At 38.6% G+C, this 16,569-nt stretch overlaps 1 protein-coding gene across 9 annotated transcripts in view; it reads right to left on the reverse strand.

Annotated features, from left to right (window-relative positions):
• The window catches only part of relch (RAB11 binding and LisH domain, coiled-coil and HEAT repeat containing), a 37,707-nt gene that overhangs the window by 20,119 nt on the left and 1,019 nt on the right, over positions 1-16,569 (reverse strand). For 3 of the 9 annotated variants that reach the window (XM_042212950.1, XM_042212910.1, XM_042213119.1), the window contains exons 2-12: positions 12,249-12,338; positions 9,572-9,643; positions 9,380-9,435; positions 9,142-9,255; positions 8,720-8,914; positions 8,423-8,517; positions 7,799-7,928; positions 7,443-7,612; positions 3,971-4,046; positions 3,785-3,880; positions 2,955-2,978 (exon numbers count right to left, since the gene is read on the reverse strand). In XM_042212950.1, coding sequence (XP_042068884.1) covers positions 2,955-2,978; positions 3,785-3,880; positions 3,971-4,046; positions 7,443-7,612; positions 7,799-7,928; positions 8,423-8,517; positions 8,720-8,914; positions 9,142-9,255; positions 9,380-9,435; positions 9,572-9,643; positions 12,249-12,338 — 1,118 coding nt within the window. The remainder of the gene's footprint in view (positions 1-2,954; positions 2,979-3,784; positions 3,881-3,970; positions 4,047-7,442; positions 7,613-7,798; positions 7,929-8,422; positions 8,518-8,719; positions 8,915-9,141; positions 9,256-9,379; positions 9,436-9,571; positions 9,644-12,248; positions 12,339-16,569) is intronic. The other 6 variants (XM_042213065.1, XM_042213040.1, XM_042212988.1 and 3 more) reach the window with 5 other exon arrangements.

A 16,569-nucleotide genomic window follows, 5' to 3' on the forward strand; every position in this document is an offset into this window, starting at 1 on the left:
AAAAAAAAAAAAAAAAAAAAAAAAAAAGTGTTGCAATGCAATCCTTTAAATTTAAGAAAAACACAGGGTTTAATGATTTACAGCATCTGCTAATACAGCCAGGTGGCAGGCAGTGTTTCAGTGTGTCATACTATCGCTTTAAGTCAAACACCTTTTGTCCTTAAGAGGGTTTCACATTCAAACAAGTAAAGGCGTGTCTCCGGGGTCGTGCTGGTTAGAAGGGTCAAGCCTGCAATACGGAAGCACGGGCAGCTTTATCTGTGCGGGTGTGAGTATGTGTGTGTACACACACACACACACACACACACACACACACAGTCATGGTCTGTGAATCTAACGGATATTGTACAAAGTCCAACTATTCAAGAAGTCTTAATGCGCTGCTGCATTTACATTTTTTTTTTCCTGCCAGCCTTTTCTCCCTTCAGTTTGTTTATCTTGATTTTTAAAAGAGATTAAGTTCTCCGTAACTGCCTGGGGGTTGATTAAAACCTCATAACCATGGTGATATGCAAAGCAGCCCGACCAAAGACTACTACAACTAGATTTACCTCTTTCAGTATATCCATTTGGTTTCCGATCAAGTTTCAGTTCCTTGTATAAAATTTCATGCGCTGCACTTATGTTACGCATGGACACACATAGAACACCTGTGCAGGTGTCAGCTTTTAAAGAGTAATTTCTTGTTAATGCAACATTTTTTGTTTTATTGTTTTTTCAAATCTCCTTTCCTACTCTTCTCAGTAAAAAACAAAAACAAAAAAACAAAACAAAAAAACACTTTTGTTTGTGGAAACAAAAGCACTTAAAACCAATCAGTTGCAGGAAGAAAGCTGGCTGCATTTCGTTAAGTCACCTAATCATCAAGATCTGGGATTTTAAAACCTTTTTTCTCCGGGTTTTCAGATTTAAAAATAGAGCATAACCCCATTTATCAAACAGTTGCTAAACTGATATTTATCAAAACAGTTTCAAAATCTTTGGCATTTAGACACTTAAAGAGATTAGACTGATTGGGCCCATGTCTGATGAGCTTAATAAATCAAAGGTGAGCGAATTGAAGAGACATATCGTACAGCATGGCATATTAAGACTAAGGGCCTGATTTACTAAACAGGGCAAATCAGTGTGAGGTTGCAACTGCAAGAATGTGCTGTAAGGAGCTGAAACAGCAGCTGATCTACTAACAACACACTAATGTACAAACAGATGTAGGCGGCTCATTTCTATAAGAGACCAACCCAATTTAATGGAAAAACAAAACAAAACAAACAAACAAACAAACAAACAAGAAAAAAAAACAAAAAAACAAGCAGATCAGATAAGCAAGTGATCGTTCTGCTACTTTCTGCTAAATGAAAAATAGAGAAATTTAAGTATAAACACTTTCTCTTCAGAAACAGTATGGTAATTCAGACTCAGGCAGCTGAAGGGGAATTCAACTCATACTGATTGAGACTTTGTGGGGTCTAAGAGGTTCAGGCAGCAATTCTCAGGATAAATAACACTATTATTTATCCTGAGAAGGGCTTCTTTAATCAAGACTGCTATACAAACATAAAATGTATGGGTCCTGCAGGACATATAGAACACTAAACGTTATATAAGATCAGACGTTGAGAGATTTGCATGTTACTGAATTTACTCCAGCTGTGTGTAAATGGAGTCATTGTTCTTTTGCACAGAGACAGACATTAATTTAGTACACTGCAGATGTGTCTTAGTCACATAAATTTAATTTTGACAGCGAGACATTTTAATATGATATGTAACAGAATCGGTACTGGACACATTTAAAATCAAACAAAACCATAAAAGAAACCAAATTAAAGTGGAGTGAAAAAGTATTTGCCCCCTTATTAATTTCTTATATTTTTGCATATTTGTCACACAAATGACGAAGCTGCATTTTGTATTTACTTGGGTTATCTTTGATTAATATTGAAATTTGTTTCATGATCAAACCAGCCACACATCTGAAAGCAAATTGATTTGCTCTCCTGATATTTAGACTGTAGTATTGATATTTTAACCTTTTTTTTCCCCCAAATTTGCATGTAACTGATGCAAATATGCAAAAAAAAATGAGGACTCAGGTAGGGCAGCAAATACTTTTTCACAGCAGTGTTTGTAGTGTTACATTGCTCTGTGTGATGTGCACACTGCTGAGAAAAAGACGAGCAGGCGCTCTTAGTTTTTTCATGACCAAATCTCTGTTTAGAAACATGAATAAAAATGAAACTGCGCAAATCATTTAAGGTCTGCTCTATATCGGGCGAGGACACAGTGAACAGCTATAGCTCATAGCTATGGCACTGTGCTCAGCTCTAAACCGTTCACCTGTGTTAATTACACACTCATTCTGACAAAAACCTCCCCCTGGCATTTCAAATAAAGAACACTCTTAGTGAGAATGGCAGCCACATTAGCTAAACAACAGCCACACCTCACAGTTACAAAACTGCCGTTATACCTCTTAACGAGTAGATAGCAACCCCCAAGGAGTGTGATTTGCTCTGGCATGTTCTGTTAATAAATTTGGCCCCAAAACTGCAACGCAACTTACTTTTTGGGTACACACTATTTTTCAGTGTCACCGTTACAGGATTGCAGACTGTATTTGCAAAAAATAATAAATATGGAAAATCAGAGCTTATACTGTTTTCACACATGGATTTCAAACAACTTCAAGAGCGTTATACCAGGATATTTTCCCACTGTTGTCTGTTCTCACAGGAAATAATTCCACTTCACCTGTGCTTAAGTGAAGCTATTGTCCGATCCAACATTTGTTATCTCATGCATTTCTCTCAGGTAAGAAAAAGTTCAGGGCTGCAGAGCATGTGTGAAAATATATTTAGTGACAGCGGTTTTGCAGCAGAAGGAATTGGCATTAGTTACACTTTTCTGATCTACATGTGAGAATCATGCAAATGAGTGCGTGAAAGACTCACCTGGCAAAGATGCGCAACCATTCTCTAGAAGAGAGGCATGCATGAGAGTGAGAGAATGAGTGAGACGAAAAGAGAAGAAAAAAACCGTGAAGGCAAAAGGACAGCAAATATGAGAGGAAAAAATGCAGAGGAAAAATGATGAGGACTTCTGAAAAACAAATGCCATGACAAAAGAAGGTGACCCAACATATCAATAGATAAGACACAAGTCAGCAGGATCTGGCAGGTAAAAATGTCTCCAACTCTGTCCTTGTGTTGCCTTTTTGTCGTTCCCCAAGAGATACAAATATAAAGGTGCTTTGTGCATCATCAAGTTTGAGACATTGATTTAATTATCTCAAAAAACAGAAATCACACAAATCCCACTATTGCCAAGAAAACAGCCTTTGCACAATGTGTAACTCTACAGTTCATATTCATATTGTGAGAACAGTTTAGGCACAAAAGAGCGAGAAAAAAAAAAAAAAAAAGGGGGGTAATGTTCCTTTAAAGCAGTAAATATTTCACATAACAGCAGATGGTGAAGTGGATGAATCACCAATGGAATAATATGTTTGCAAAGTTGTCAAATTGGCACCATTACTACCAAAACTACTGACAATAACCACATTAAGCTGTTTAGAGTCGTTTCCCCTCTACATTATAAATACACAGTTTAGAGGAAACTTTAGTAGTTGTGAATGACCAACTACTTTTTTTAACCTATTCTCATCCTTGCTGCTCTGTGTGTATCTATTGGTTATTAAAACAAGAAGCCTGTGATGGTGACAATGAATGGGGAAACAGGGAGGAGAAGAAGAGGGCAGGATGACCAGCACAAGCAGGTTTACCTCTCGTTTAGCAAGAAGGACATTAGGGACGATGTGAGGGAGACAGCGACCCAGCATTAGCATCACACTCTCCTCGCTGTCTGCTATACGAGACACCTGGGAACAGGAGGGACATTATATTCCGTTTTTCCTAAATTTACTTCTTTTCTTTTTTTTTAATCTGTATATGAAATGTGTGCTCCTGACCTCTGCTCCTAGGCGGCTGTCGGAGCACATTCTGCAGAAGGACAACAAGGCTTGCTGGAAGGCCGGAGATAACTTCCTGAGACACCACAAAAAACAAAAGACCAAAAACAGTCACTACAGTCTGCAACACTTAATCTGTACACCACAAGTGCTCTGGAGAATGTCCTGACCGTTGAATGATTGAGGACTGGAATAGATTACCCTGCCACTGAGGTTAGTGCTGCCACTCTCCCATGTAACGTGACATTACCACAGTACTAAGAATAGCAGGTGGCTGACTAACAGTAACGCACCACTCACTTTTTTCTTTTAGCACCACATAAATCAGATTTTGTTTTTTTAAGGGAACACATATTTAAATGATAAAAATAATGAAACATCAAAAAATATCATTAAAAATAATACATCATAGGTGGGACACAAATAAGAAGAAAAAAAAAAAAAAACATTAAATGAATGAAAGCTCAGTTTCAGTGATGACTAGTTTAAAGCACAATACACTTTCTTACTCAAGAGAGCAGCCACACAACCTAATACCTGGTTTTAGACAAAGACGAATAACTACCTCCATCTAGTGGCTACATTTAGTGACTACACAAAAATGGCCAACATGGCTGTAGTAGACACGGTTGGTTCTAATAATTTTTACAACTATATATTTTTTTTAGCCTTCAAACCCCCACAGAGAATTTTACATTTTAAATTAAATAAATAAACAAAAAAAATCTAACCGTAAAAGTGCAGAATTTTTAGCTTTTATTCAGCTTTAGCTTTTAACAGATATTACATTAACTGCTTAGAATTTACAGCCACTTTTAAGTTTAGTCCCCCCATTTTCAAAAGCGCCAGGTCACTGGACAATTGACTGATGAGCAGTTGATGCCCAGTGAGGCCTCTTCATTTGTTCCATTACAATTTAAGCAGACAAAATATCTGGAGTTGATTCCAAGTATTGAGCGTCTAATTTGATAGCTGGAACTTCACTGGAACTTTCCAATGACGTCCAAAGAGATGTCAATGTAAATGAAAGAGGCCATCCTTAGGCTGAAAAACTAAAACATACCTCTCAGGCAAACGGCAAAAACTTTAGGAGTGGCCAAATTAACAATCTGAGTCAATAACACTGTCTTAGGTAGTTCTATCACTGTCAAAGTCTACAATCAAGACACACCTTTTATGAAGGCAAATGCAGGGCTTAGAGGAAGGCACACTCTGAAGAACAGATGGCTATATCGGACTTTGCCAAACTAAAAGAGCATGCACCTATCTGAACAAATGAAACCAGGTTTATCTTGTATCAAAATGGTGAGAAAAGTTTTGAGACCTCACGGTCTGAAGCATACCACATTATCTGTCTAACATGGCGGAGGCAGCGTGAACACATATGGCTGCCAGTTGGACCAGCTCTCTACAGGGTGGGACATTTAAATGGATGCACCGTAATAACATGGGAATGGTTGGTGATATTAAAGTCCTGTTTGTGGCACATTAGTATATGTGAGGGGGCAAACTCCTCAAGATGGGTGGTGACCATGGTGGCCATTTAGAAGTCGGCCATCTTGGATACAACTTTTGTTTTTTCAATAGGAAGAGGGCCATGTGACACATCAAACTTATTGGTAATGTCACAAGAAAAACAATGGTGTGCTTGGTTTCAACGTAACTTTATTCTTTCATGAGTTATTTACAAGTTTCTCTTTGTTCACAGCCATTGACATGTCGAAGAGGTTAACACGTGAGGAGTCGGATCGAAATTGTGTTGATATCTGGTGAACGCAGTAACCGGGTCATTGCAGCAGATTTCAATGCAAGACACCCTACGAGACCACCCATCTCCCATGCTACAGTTAGCAAACTGCTTGCTAAGTTTCGTGAAACTGGTTCAGTGTTGGATTTGCCAAAATGTGGACGCAAGAAAACTGTCACTAATGAAGAAACATCAGTGGCTGTCCTAGCTTCATTCAGCAAGAGCCCACAGCGTAGCACTCAAACATCAGGGCTCCAGCATCAGCAAGAGCCACAGCGTGCACTGCGCAGATGGTGGCATTAGTCGAACATCCCTTCGGCGGATATTAGCTACTCACAAATGGCACCCTTACAAACTCCAGCTACTGCAGCATCTCAACGAGGATGACCCAGATCGGCGCACAGAATTTGCAGAATGGGCAAAACAAAAATTGGAACAGGACCCTCAGTTCACGCAGAAGATTTTGTTCAGTGATGAGGCAAACTTTTATGTGAATGGTGAAGTTAACAAACAAAACCACCGCTATTGGTCTGACACTAACCCACATTGGATGGATCCCTCCAAGACTGTTGGAACAACAAAAGTGATGGTTTGGTGTGGTATATGGGGTACAACGATAGTGGGTCCATTCTTCATCAATGGAAACCTCAAGGCCACTGGATATTTGAAATTGCTACATGATGATGTGTTTCCCTCTTTATGCACTGAAGCTGGCACGTTCCCTGAGTTTTTCCAGCAAGATGGTGCACCACCACATTATGGGTGCCAGGTCCGAGCATTCCTAGATGAACAGTTTCCTGGAAAGTGGATTGGTCGTCGTGGGCCAGTTGAATGGCCCCCAAGGTCTCCCGATCTGACCCCCTTAGACTTTTATCTTTGGGGTCATCTGAAGGCAATTGTCTATGGTGTGAAGATACGAGATGTGCAGCACCTGAAACTACGGATACTGGATGCCTGTGCTGGCATTTCTCCTGCGTGTTGCTATCAGTGTGTGAAGAGTGGGAGAAGAGGGTTGCATTGACAATCCAACACAATGGGCAGCACATTGAACACATTTTATAAGTGGTCAGAAACTTGTAAATAACTCATGAAAGAATAAAGTTACGTTGAAACCAAGCACACCATTGTTTTTCTTGTGACATTACCAATAAGTTTGATGTGTCACATGGCCCTCTTCCTATTGAAAAAACAAAAGTTGTATCCAAGATGGCCGACTTCTAAATGGCCACCATGGTCACCACCCATCTTGAGGAGTTTGCCCCCTCACATATACTAATGTGCCACAAACAGGACTTTAATATCACCAACCATTCCCATTTATTACGGTGTATCCATATAAATGGCCCACCCTGTAGTTTCAATTATTGATGTGACTGTTGATAACAGTAACACGATGAACTGTGAACTGTACAGAGCTATACCCTGTCATATTCAGACAAATGCTGCAAAGCTGCTGTTACTGAAGATAAAACTGAAAGCACAAAGATACACAATCAGCAACTGAATTTGGCTGCACTAAAGGCCTGGCAGGACATCTCAAGGGATGTCCACAGGTTTTAGACTCAGGCAGTTAGTGGATTTACATATGTCACACGGGTATTTAAAAAAGCCCTATATTTTTTGTTTACATTTGAGCACCATATTTGCATTCCTTGATACAGGAAATGTTAGGAAAGTTGGGTCTTTGTTTTGCAAGTTTTTTTTCATGCCTGAATTTTCACTCACCTGTTTGGCTGATCAAACTGGACAGGTGGCTTATTCTTCAGCTTGCTGTGAGTCTGTGGGTGGAATTGTGATGTGTTCTGAGTAGAGAGGTTGTCTGCGTTATTGTCAGGCTCTGAAACCCCTCGGATGTCCAGATACTTGCCATTATCCATGGGAGGCTGAGGATAAGACTACAAGACGTTAGCATTATAGGGTCAAATATTTGGGCTTGTGACAAACTACAGAGAAACCGTCGTACAGACTGAATGATTTTCCTTTCTTCTTGCTTTTTTTTTTTAAAATTTACTATAGAAAACTGTGTGACTGGTAGACATTTAAATAAGCCTGTGCTTTACATATTCAAAATGACCACATACCACAGAAAGAGGGTCAGCGGAGCAAGCAGTGGTAGCAGAAGAGGAAGAAGTGTTAGGTGTATTCTGAGAGCCCAGGTCCAAAGTGGTCGGAGGCGAGGAGGAAACGGTCCTCTTCAGTGTTTGAATCTCACTGTGGGGCAGAGGTAACATAACATAAGTCAAAAAATACTACATACTTAATCAAGCAGCAAGTGAACGAGACAATCGACTGTTTCACCCCTACCATCAAAGTCATGCTTGAACTGTTCAGTAAAATTGGTCAGAATCCTGATGGTGTCAATTAAAGACTTCACATGACAAGAAAATTAAGTTCCACTTTTTCATCAGACCAAAGTTTCCTCTGTAATTTCATGCAGCTGTGGTGCTTGGGAGAAATTTCCAATCTGGTTTTACACCATGGCCAGTTTTGGTCACGGTTATAGAAACTGAAAACTTCTGAGACTTTTTTTTTTTTAATGAATAGTTCTGCTAACTCTTTGCTCAGCAGTAGAAGGGGTAAATGTTCTTGCTGAAATGACATGCAGTGAAAGAGCTATGAATGTTGGAAACCTTGTCAGGATCAAAGACTTCAGAGTTTTTCAAAAAGAATAGTATACGAGCACAGACATGCACTCAAGCACACACCATTGCAGTTTCTTTATCTGCTCTGCTAGGTTCTGCTTCTCATTATTGAGGAGGCTTATCTGGTACTCCAACTCTTGCACGACTTCTGTCTGCTGCTAAAGAGAAGAAAAAAAACTTAATGCAGACAAATTACAAACTCAGCTCAAGAGCCGGAGCTCTGAAGTCACAACTTCTTCAGATTTAACTGAAAGAGAAAAGTCACTTTGCGTTTAGTTTCACAGCCTTTTCTCAATGAATCTCTCTGGTACTAGAAGGAATACAAAGCAATAAAACAGGTTCAACTCAGCGTACACACACCTGTTGTGAAAGGTCAGGCTTCTTTAGTGGATCTTGGGCAATGCAGTTTCCAGGAAGATCGACAAAATCCACTCCAACTGACACATCAGCTGTGTCCCGAGGAGAAGGGAGGGGGGTGCCACAGCTTCTGTAGAGCTGCAACAGGTCGGGGGGTTTGGGAATATTGAGGCCAACATCATCCCACAACTCAAAGTCCTGGGAAGAAACATAAAGCAAAACAGTTTAGTAATTGTCATTTGTGTCAGGCATGGGCTCTTCCTTTGCATTACACAATTATGTGCAAGTACAAGTTTAAATTATTCATACTACCTTCAGTACTTTTTTATGAATTAGGATGTTTTGGCTTTTTTTTGTTGAAAAGGAGACAGACCTAATTTTAAAAATAAAAGACTAACTCCAGTTAGGCATTTACCATCCTTTACCTGATCATCATTTTCATCAGAGAAGGTGATGGATGAGAGTTTGTATTCATTTTTCAATAAATACTCATTCACAAGGAAGTTTAAGGCTCTTTTCTCCAGTGGGCGGATAGGCTCCTGAGGCAGAGAAGAACAAGGTCGATCACGGCAATGTTCTCACAAAGGTTTAAAGGGACACATTCGTTCATTCTTCACTCATTTCACCAGAAAGGAAAAATTAGAAAGCTTGTAAATCCCCCACCTGAATTTCAGGGCTTGACTTGTAGTTTTTTCTCTCCTGAGAGGGCACTTCGCTCTCTGAGAAATTGAGAATATATGAGATAAATTTGAAAGGATGCTGAGCATCACTCACCAAAAGGAATTCTCTGACAAAAAGAGAGAAAGCTGTAACAAAAAGGGTTCAGGTGGAGAAGAAGTTAAAAGTGCGCCACACCTGCTGCCTGAGTCAAGTTGGCGCGCAGAGCCTGAATGGTCTCCTTTGCTTTCCGTAGCTCAAACTCCAGCACTGGACAGGAAGTGACAACACACACAGGAAGTGCATCCAACCAAAGACAGGGAACAAACAAATAAAACAGATGGGTATGAAAAACCAAACAATGACACAAAAGTTTAAAAAGTCATAAAAACAAAACAAAAAAGGATGCATGCAAATCATGGGTCTAAGGAACGCATGCAGCAGAGGACTATGGTAAAGCTGGCAAGATGTTTCTTGGACAGGTGTGTTTTCTGCATTGAGACGCAGCTCAATGATAGAATTTCCTGCCCTTGTTTTCCTCTCATTAATACTTAACAAATGGAAGTCCAAATTTACCTAAATTGTAGCTGAGAGGCAAATAAATCCATTCAGGCTACTAAAATGTATCCTTGATAAACTAGGAGCTGTCTGACACAGGTTTTTATAAGTAATAAGTAATTTACACATTTTAATTCAAGCCACTCAAGGGACAGCCAATGCTCAAATGTTTTGTTCTTAAGAGATAAGACCATCACACTATGAACACCACAACATAAAGCTATTTCAGCTAACAGACAAAACGTGAGTTTGGCATTCTTTGCTAGGTTACCGATTTAGACTAGTCTTTCTTGACTTTGACTTTGCAAAACAAATCAAAAAACATAACACGATCAAGCCAATCATAGAAACACGAGGAAGCCGTTTCTGGCATCTTATATACTATCAGAAGGAGCAGAAGGTATTATTTATAAAAATGTTTATTTTTAATCTGTAAGTAAAAATGGTAAATGCTAGATTCATACTGATTTCTTCTTTAAAGAACACACAAGGTCTTAAGACATGTTAGATTAAAAACACACGCAAAAAGTAATAAGCAATGGAGCAGGAAAACTATGTTGCATAGCTGTGCACTGAAAAATCTGCAATTTGGTCTGTGTCTTGTTTCCCCAACATGTGTCGTTTAAGGCTGCTGTTGGTTTCACTCTTCTTTATAGCGTGAAACCAGGTTTCACGCTATAAAGAAGAAAGAAGAGCTTAAAAAAAAAAAAAAACAACAAAAAGCCGAAAAACATTTTCAGGAAACGGTCTGAATTTCCATATAAAAAGGTCAAAACCAATTTCTGAGCATTAAAAAATAGTAAATTTCTGCCAGAGGAAACTGAGTTACCATTCAGACCTTCCTAGCAGATCAAGTGCACAGGATGCAAACGCAACAAAATGGAAAACCAAGAACTGAATAACGGGAAGAGAAGGAAAAATAAATAAATAAAAGCAAAAAGCTAGACTGGATGGAGTGACTTGTCCAGTATTTTACTGGGGTTTGATCAACGTCAACGGAGAAAGCCAGAAAACCCAGAGTCAGACAGCTGGGGGCAGGGCTCTTACAAGAAGAACAAGTTGAGCGGAATGAGAGTGGGGATGTTTCAAAAGTAAAGAGAGAGGAAGGGAAACATGGCAATTTGGTAGAAAGGGCAGTGTGTGAATAGTCATTTTTAAAAATGATGCATAATTTGGAGGTGTGAGGTGGAACCAACATCTCTGCTGCATGGTTTTAACTGGGCCCTTACTTCATGTCATCGTTTTTCTCAACTGATAAAAGCCCCAAACCAGAAGCAAGCGTTTCCCGCGTTTACATTATTGGTGCATTAACTGGCGTTACCCAAGACTTTACCATCAGAATGCAACATACACATTTAAATTAAATGACATTTGTATTCATAGATACAATCTATCTATATGCCATCCCCCATCCCATCATGCTCTACAATCTATTTCTCACCCTTAATATTCATGTACAGTGGAAGGGAAAACAAATTTAACGTAAAAAAACAAAAACACACAACATAATCCACCACTTTAACAGCTTAGGCACAGTTTTGGGACACACACTTACTTTTAAAATGTGTGGATGGCTGCAGAAAACTGTTACTAGCTTTAACCCTTATAATCTAGCAGACTTCTCATGGCTAAAAATTAATGTCTTCATCTTGAGGATTGTGAAACTACAAAATTAAAACCAGAAGGGGATTTGGTTAATACACATAGTCCCTTGCCTGATCCCATTTTGCTTTCGGCATTCTACATAAATATCAAAGGCTTACTCATTTATTTTTTCCTTTAGTCCACGGCATAAAAATGCTCACCACGCAACACCTGAAAAAAGGCAATATGCCAGTAAATGAACACCTGTTCTTAAACCCAATGGTGTGATGACACATCATTGGCGTCAGGAGGAGCTGTTAATGTGTTTAGCTAAAACTATCAGACTGTGTGTCACGAATGAGCCATTGAGAGGGGAGGGCGGGGGAGAGTGCGCTTTTTAAATAATGCTGATACATGTTTGGTACCAAAAATACCACAGACTGGTTTTGCAGTGTGACGGTTCGTGAGAGGAGGCACAAAGACCTCAATGAACTTAAAAAGAGAAAAATGTGACTAATTTATCCCTAATAAAGCAGGACTGACAGAAATACATTTGTGTTATTAAGCAGAGTTTATTTATTACTGGTTATCGTTGTTATTAAAGCAGCTTTTAGATTTCATTTTGCCATATTCCACGGCGCTCCCATTCAGTCATTGTCTACTCTCCCGATCTTTTATCCCCAGTGTAAGCTAGGCCTCTTGTTTTGAGCCCTGACCGTATGGTTCATCTTACCTGCCACCCGTTCGTCTGTCTCTCGGTTACCGTCATCTGAGTAACGGGCAAAGTCCAGAGAGTCTAAGGTGCTGATGCTGCCTGCTCGATCTGAACAAAAACACAGACACAGAGACAGAAGTGAGACAAGTATACACCTGCATAACCATACAGCTAAATGATTGCACTCCCCAAGAGCTCACAGTTGAAAAATTTAACTGTGCAGCCTACATGGTGCTCTATAGATTCTTCTCTATGAAATAATAGGATCAGCTTCAGTGTGGTAAAACCCACTTCCAAACTATTAATTCCACCAACTATACACAAGGGTAGGCAGGTGCTAAGAGAAGGAACATAAAGGTGATAAATAAGCACACTCTTTGCTCATATTTCACTGGGCTAGGCTGCTCTGATAGCTAAGTCAATGGTGTTGGCTTTCTTTCTACAGCAACGCAAGTGTGAGATTGGCCCGTTTGTTCTCTGATATCAAGATACAGTACAATGTCAAGTCATATGTGACCTTGTTGGCCTGAAAGACATGTTTTTAAAAAAAAAAAAAAAAAACCTGTGTGAGTAATTTAACTGAATTAGCAAATCATTTCCACTCATTAAGTTATAACTTGTATTATAAACTTTGATCATATTACTACTTTGGATTGTTAAAATCCTCTAGAGTTTAAAAAAAAAAAAAAAAGTTTGAGGAAAACTTAGATATCAGAAAAAAAAAAAAAAAAAACAGCATGTATTTCCCTGACAAGTAATGTATTTCACTAATATTTCTTTTTCTGTTACATATAGGTTTGTCTATATAAGCGTATACAATATTTTATGCCATGTTCAAATTCATGACCATGCAACTTTATGATATAGTGACAGTGTTTCTCCAATGTCTGTCTACACAAGTGTCATTGTTCTGCCAAGCTGATGTCAGGCAAACTAATTTTCCTGCATAGAAAGCTTCCAAACATGTTTACTTCCTGATGATGTGTGAGGACATTTGTTGTTAGTAGCTGCAATCCATCTGGCAAAACAGTGAGTAATAGAGTTTGCAGGTGTGCGTGCATGAACGGAGCAAAAGAAAAAAACAAAAAGGTAATTTGATAATGTGAGGGGGCATTTGCAGATGTCCTTTGTGTACATATCTGATGTGCAAAAAAAAAAAAAAAACCAAGCCTGGTTGACCTTTCATTTCCTTGACAGATTTGACACTTCAGTCTGTCACCACCTCCCTTTATTCAACCCCAGCTGATTATACAACACATAAACGCACACAGATGATTGTCTTTCTACTTGCCAAAACAGAAAACGCTAAAAGATATAAACTGAAAGCTAAGGTACACGAGTTTACATCAGGGCCTAGGAGCTGATATTGATGAATGGTCAGGAGGAAGCCAACAGGCACTTTTAATTTAATGGGAAGGTTTTTGGCAAGACTGATTTAAACTGTGGTTATAAATATGGGATGAAAAAGTGGAGCACAAATTATAAGTGAATCACAGACAAGCACACAAACCTACACAAGATCAAATATCTTAGGTCTTAAGAAAATAAGCCTTTTTTGTCTGGCAGCAGATGGTAGATCATTTTATTTACGTCAGTGTGTATGTATGTCTGTATGCATGTATGTGAATAAATGATGATGATTTCTTATTGAGATTTTACCACTGATTCTGTTTATCTTAATATTGTCAACTCAAACTAACATAATAAAGCCATTTGAGGCACAGTTTCCAGTACAAAATTACTATGTCAAGTCAGGATTTTCTATTCCTAAGCATGTTATCATTTCAATCGCTTTGCATAGTATTAGAAAAAAAAAATCAAATATATGTTCATGTTTACTGTGTGAATTCATACAGTACAGCAATATACTCCTATTGACAGGTTACATTAGAGTGCAGCACACTGAAAATGTAGTTTGGAGATTTCAGACTAGGACAGCACATGAATTGTGGTCACAAATCATCTAGAACTGATAATGTGAAGCTTCTATTTAACCTATTTAAAGAATACAAAAGTTCCTGCAACGATTACAAATAAACAGTTGCCTGTCTAGCAAGAGGTGAAGTGAGAATCCTGCAAAATTCATTGCAGCAAATTAGCAAGGTGGTGGGAGATGGCATGCTGTGTCATGTGCCCTAGAGCAACAGCTGCAGATGCAGCTTGTAACACAGTCATTATCTACACACATGCTCACTGCTGATTCACAGTCACAAGTTGTTGTTTTTTTTATTTGCAATCACCACACCAATTACATTTCAGATTCATCAGAGATTTGTTACTTCGTCAGAGAGATTTTGTTTTAAATTCTAGCCTGTATCACATATCTAAAAAAAAAAGAAAAAGAAAAAAGTATTATTTATAGCACTATATGGATGAAACCTATCCAAGGAAACTATCACACTCTCTAGACTGTATGCTGCAGGTACAATATCCATCTTTTCATTAACTTCAGACTTGATAACAGGCATCAGAATCTATGGACCAAATTTATTTCAACGCAATAAGTCAGCATAAACTAGACATTATTTTATTTATAGTGTTTACAATCATAAAGATCACAAAGTCAGAAACCACTGAAGGGGATTTGTTTAAAAACAAACAAAAACAAAACAAACAAAAACAAACAAAACACACACGAGAAATTGGCTGTTGAAATAGCAAGCTGTTCTGTCAATGTAGAAAAAGAAAGCAGCATCCAAACAGTATCCCTCCTTCTTTAGCAACAAGAGCAACTTAAGTAAATCCTAATGTTGCAATGTGGCAGAGAAATTCTTCCCACGTGAAAAGAAAGATAATTGCAGAGATCACATGAGGTCTGGACTATCAGCTATGCTAGGATGAAAAATGACATGGCCTTCAGCAAAAGTCTGTCCCTCATATCAACTCATTGTTACAGGCTACAGGCTTGTAGATTACACCACTTCTCTATGATGTTCCTGTCACGAGCACAGCAGGGGAGGTGTCAGGTCCTTTCAAACTCATGGTCTTACCGTGTTCCAAACCTTTTGGGAAATAGGAGATACTAAAAGACACACATCCTATAGTGGTTTGTGTTTACTGCTGTAGCCTTAAGGCATAGATACAAGGGCAGAATTTAATTATAAAGGTTGGGTTTAACAGATTGAAAAAAAGACAAGGAATCTGACTAGCTGCCGTTTGCAATCTGGAAAAGCCAGACTGAGGCCAGCTACCAAGACACACGCCTAAAACTATACTCCGGTTTTCTGAGATCTTAGGTAATGTTCATTGCCACTACATACAAAATAGTTGTGTCTGGTTTTAACATTTATTTATATGAATCCCTCAGCTAGAAAACTGCCAAATGCTTCTACAGTAAAAATACATAATTTAGCCTTGTTCCAGAATTTGAAAAAGTCAAAATTACATTTGCAGTGCAGCTTCAATGACATGCTGCAAAAAGCCATAGCCATTCAGTCTGGCACACTGATAAAAATCCTTTCATTCGTGAGGGCAATGTCTCGAATGAATGGCCAAACTCACCCTACAAAAACATCTTAAAACCGTGATATAAAATCAGTCAGCCTTGATTTTGAGTGCATGTTTCACTGCCAAATAGATAAGGCTCCCCCCGCTAATTTCAAACAGTCAAGTAGACAAACACACCCACTGGTGTGACATGGCACTTTCTATTCAAGATACAATCTGTTTTCACCAAAACACACTAACAGAAAAAAAACCACTTCATTTTCAGTGGAAGGGAGATTTATTTCTGTTAAATTAGTGTGGTGAACAATGAATGTAGGTGTAACATAATTCAATTTACTACCTATAAGCTTCCTAATCTATCACACATCTAAAATTATAGAATTATAAGATTATAAATTCTATTAATGAAGTCTACAATGAATTCATGAAGTAAATACAATAATAAATGTTGAGTCAACACATTTCTAAATGTTAGACCAATATATTTTCATCTGGTCATTTTTTAATGCTAATGGTCTATCATTGTAGCCAATTTGCTAATCCTTTAATGTCAAGACATTATGCTGAGTGCAAATACATTCGCTTGACTCACTGGTATGAAGTGGGGCCACAACAAATGTTTTTGCTGCTATTTAACAAGATTTTAACTCTTTAGTTACTGCTTCTACTATAGCAGGTGCTGTTTATTTGTGGATGAGGCTGTGACCATGGGTACCATTTGCATAGCAGGTCTGCCTAAGGTCCTTGCTGCCAGACTCTTCAACTGCTGTGTTGGTGCATGGTGATTAATGAAAATGAGTCTTGTAAATGGATTAGGGTGCAACAGATGTACACATTTTACATAATAACATTTTATCTCCCTAGCTGGGTAGACGCAACCTGTGTAGAGCAA

Source organism: Haplochromis burtoni, unplaced genomic scaffold, assembly GCF_018398535.1.
Source record: "Haplochromis burtoni strain Fernald_Lab_line unplaced genomic scaffold, NCSU_Asbu1 Contig_1, whole genome shotgun sequence".
Taxonomy (NCBI): Eukaryota; Metazoa; Chordata; class Actinopteri; order Cichliformes; family Cichlidae; genus Haplochromis; species Haplochromis burtoni.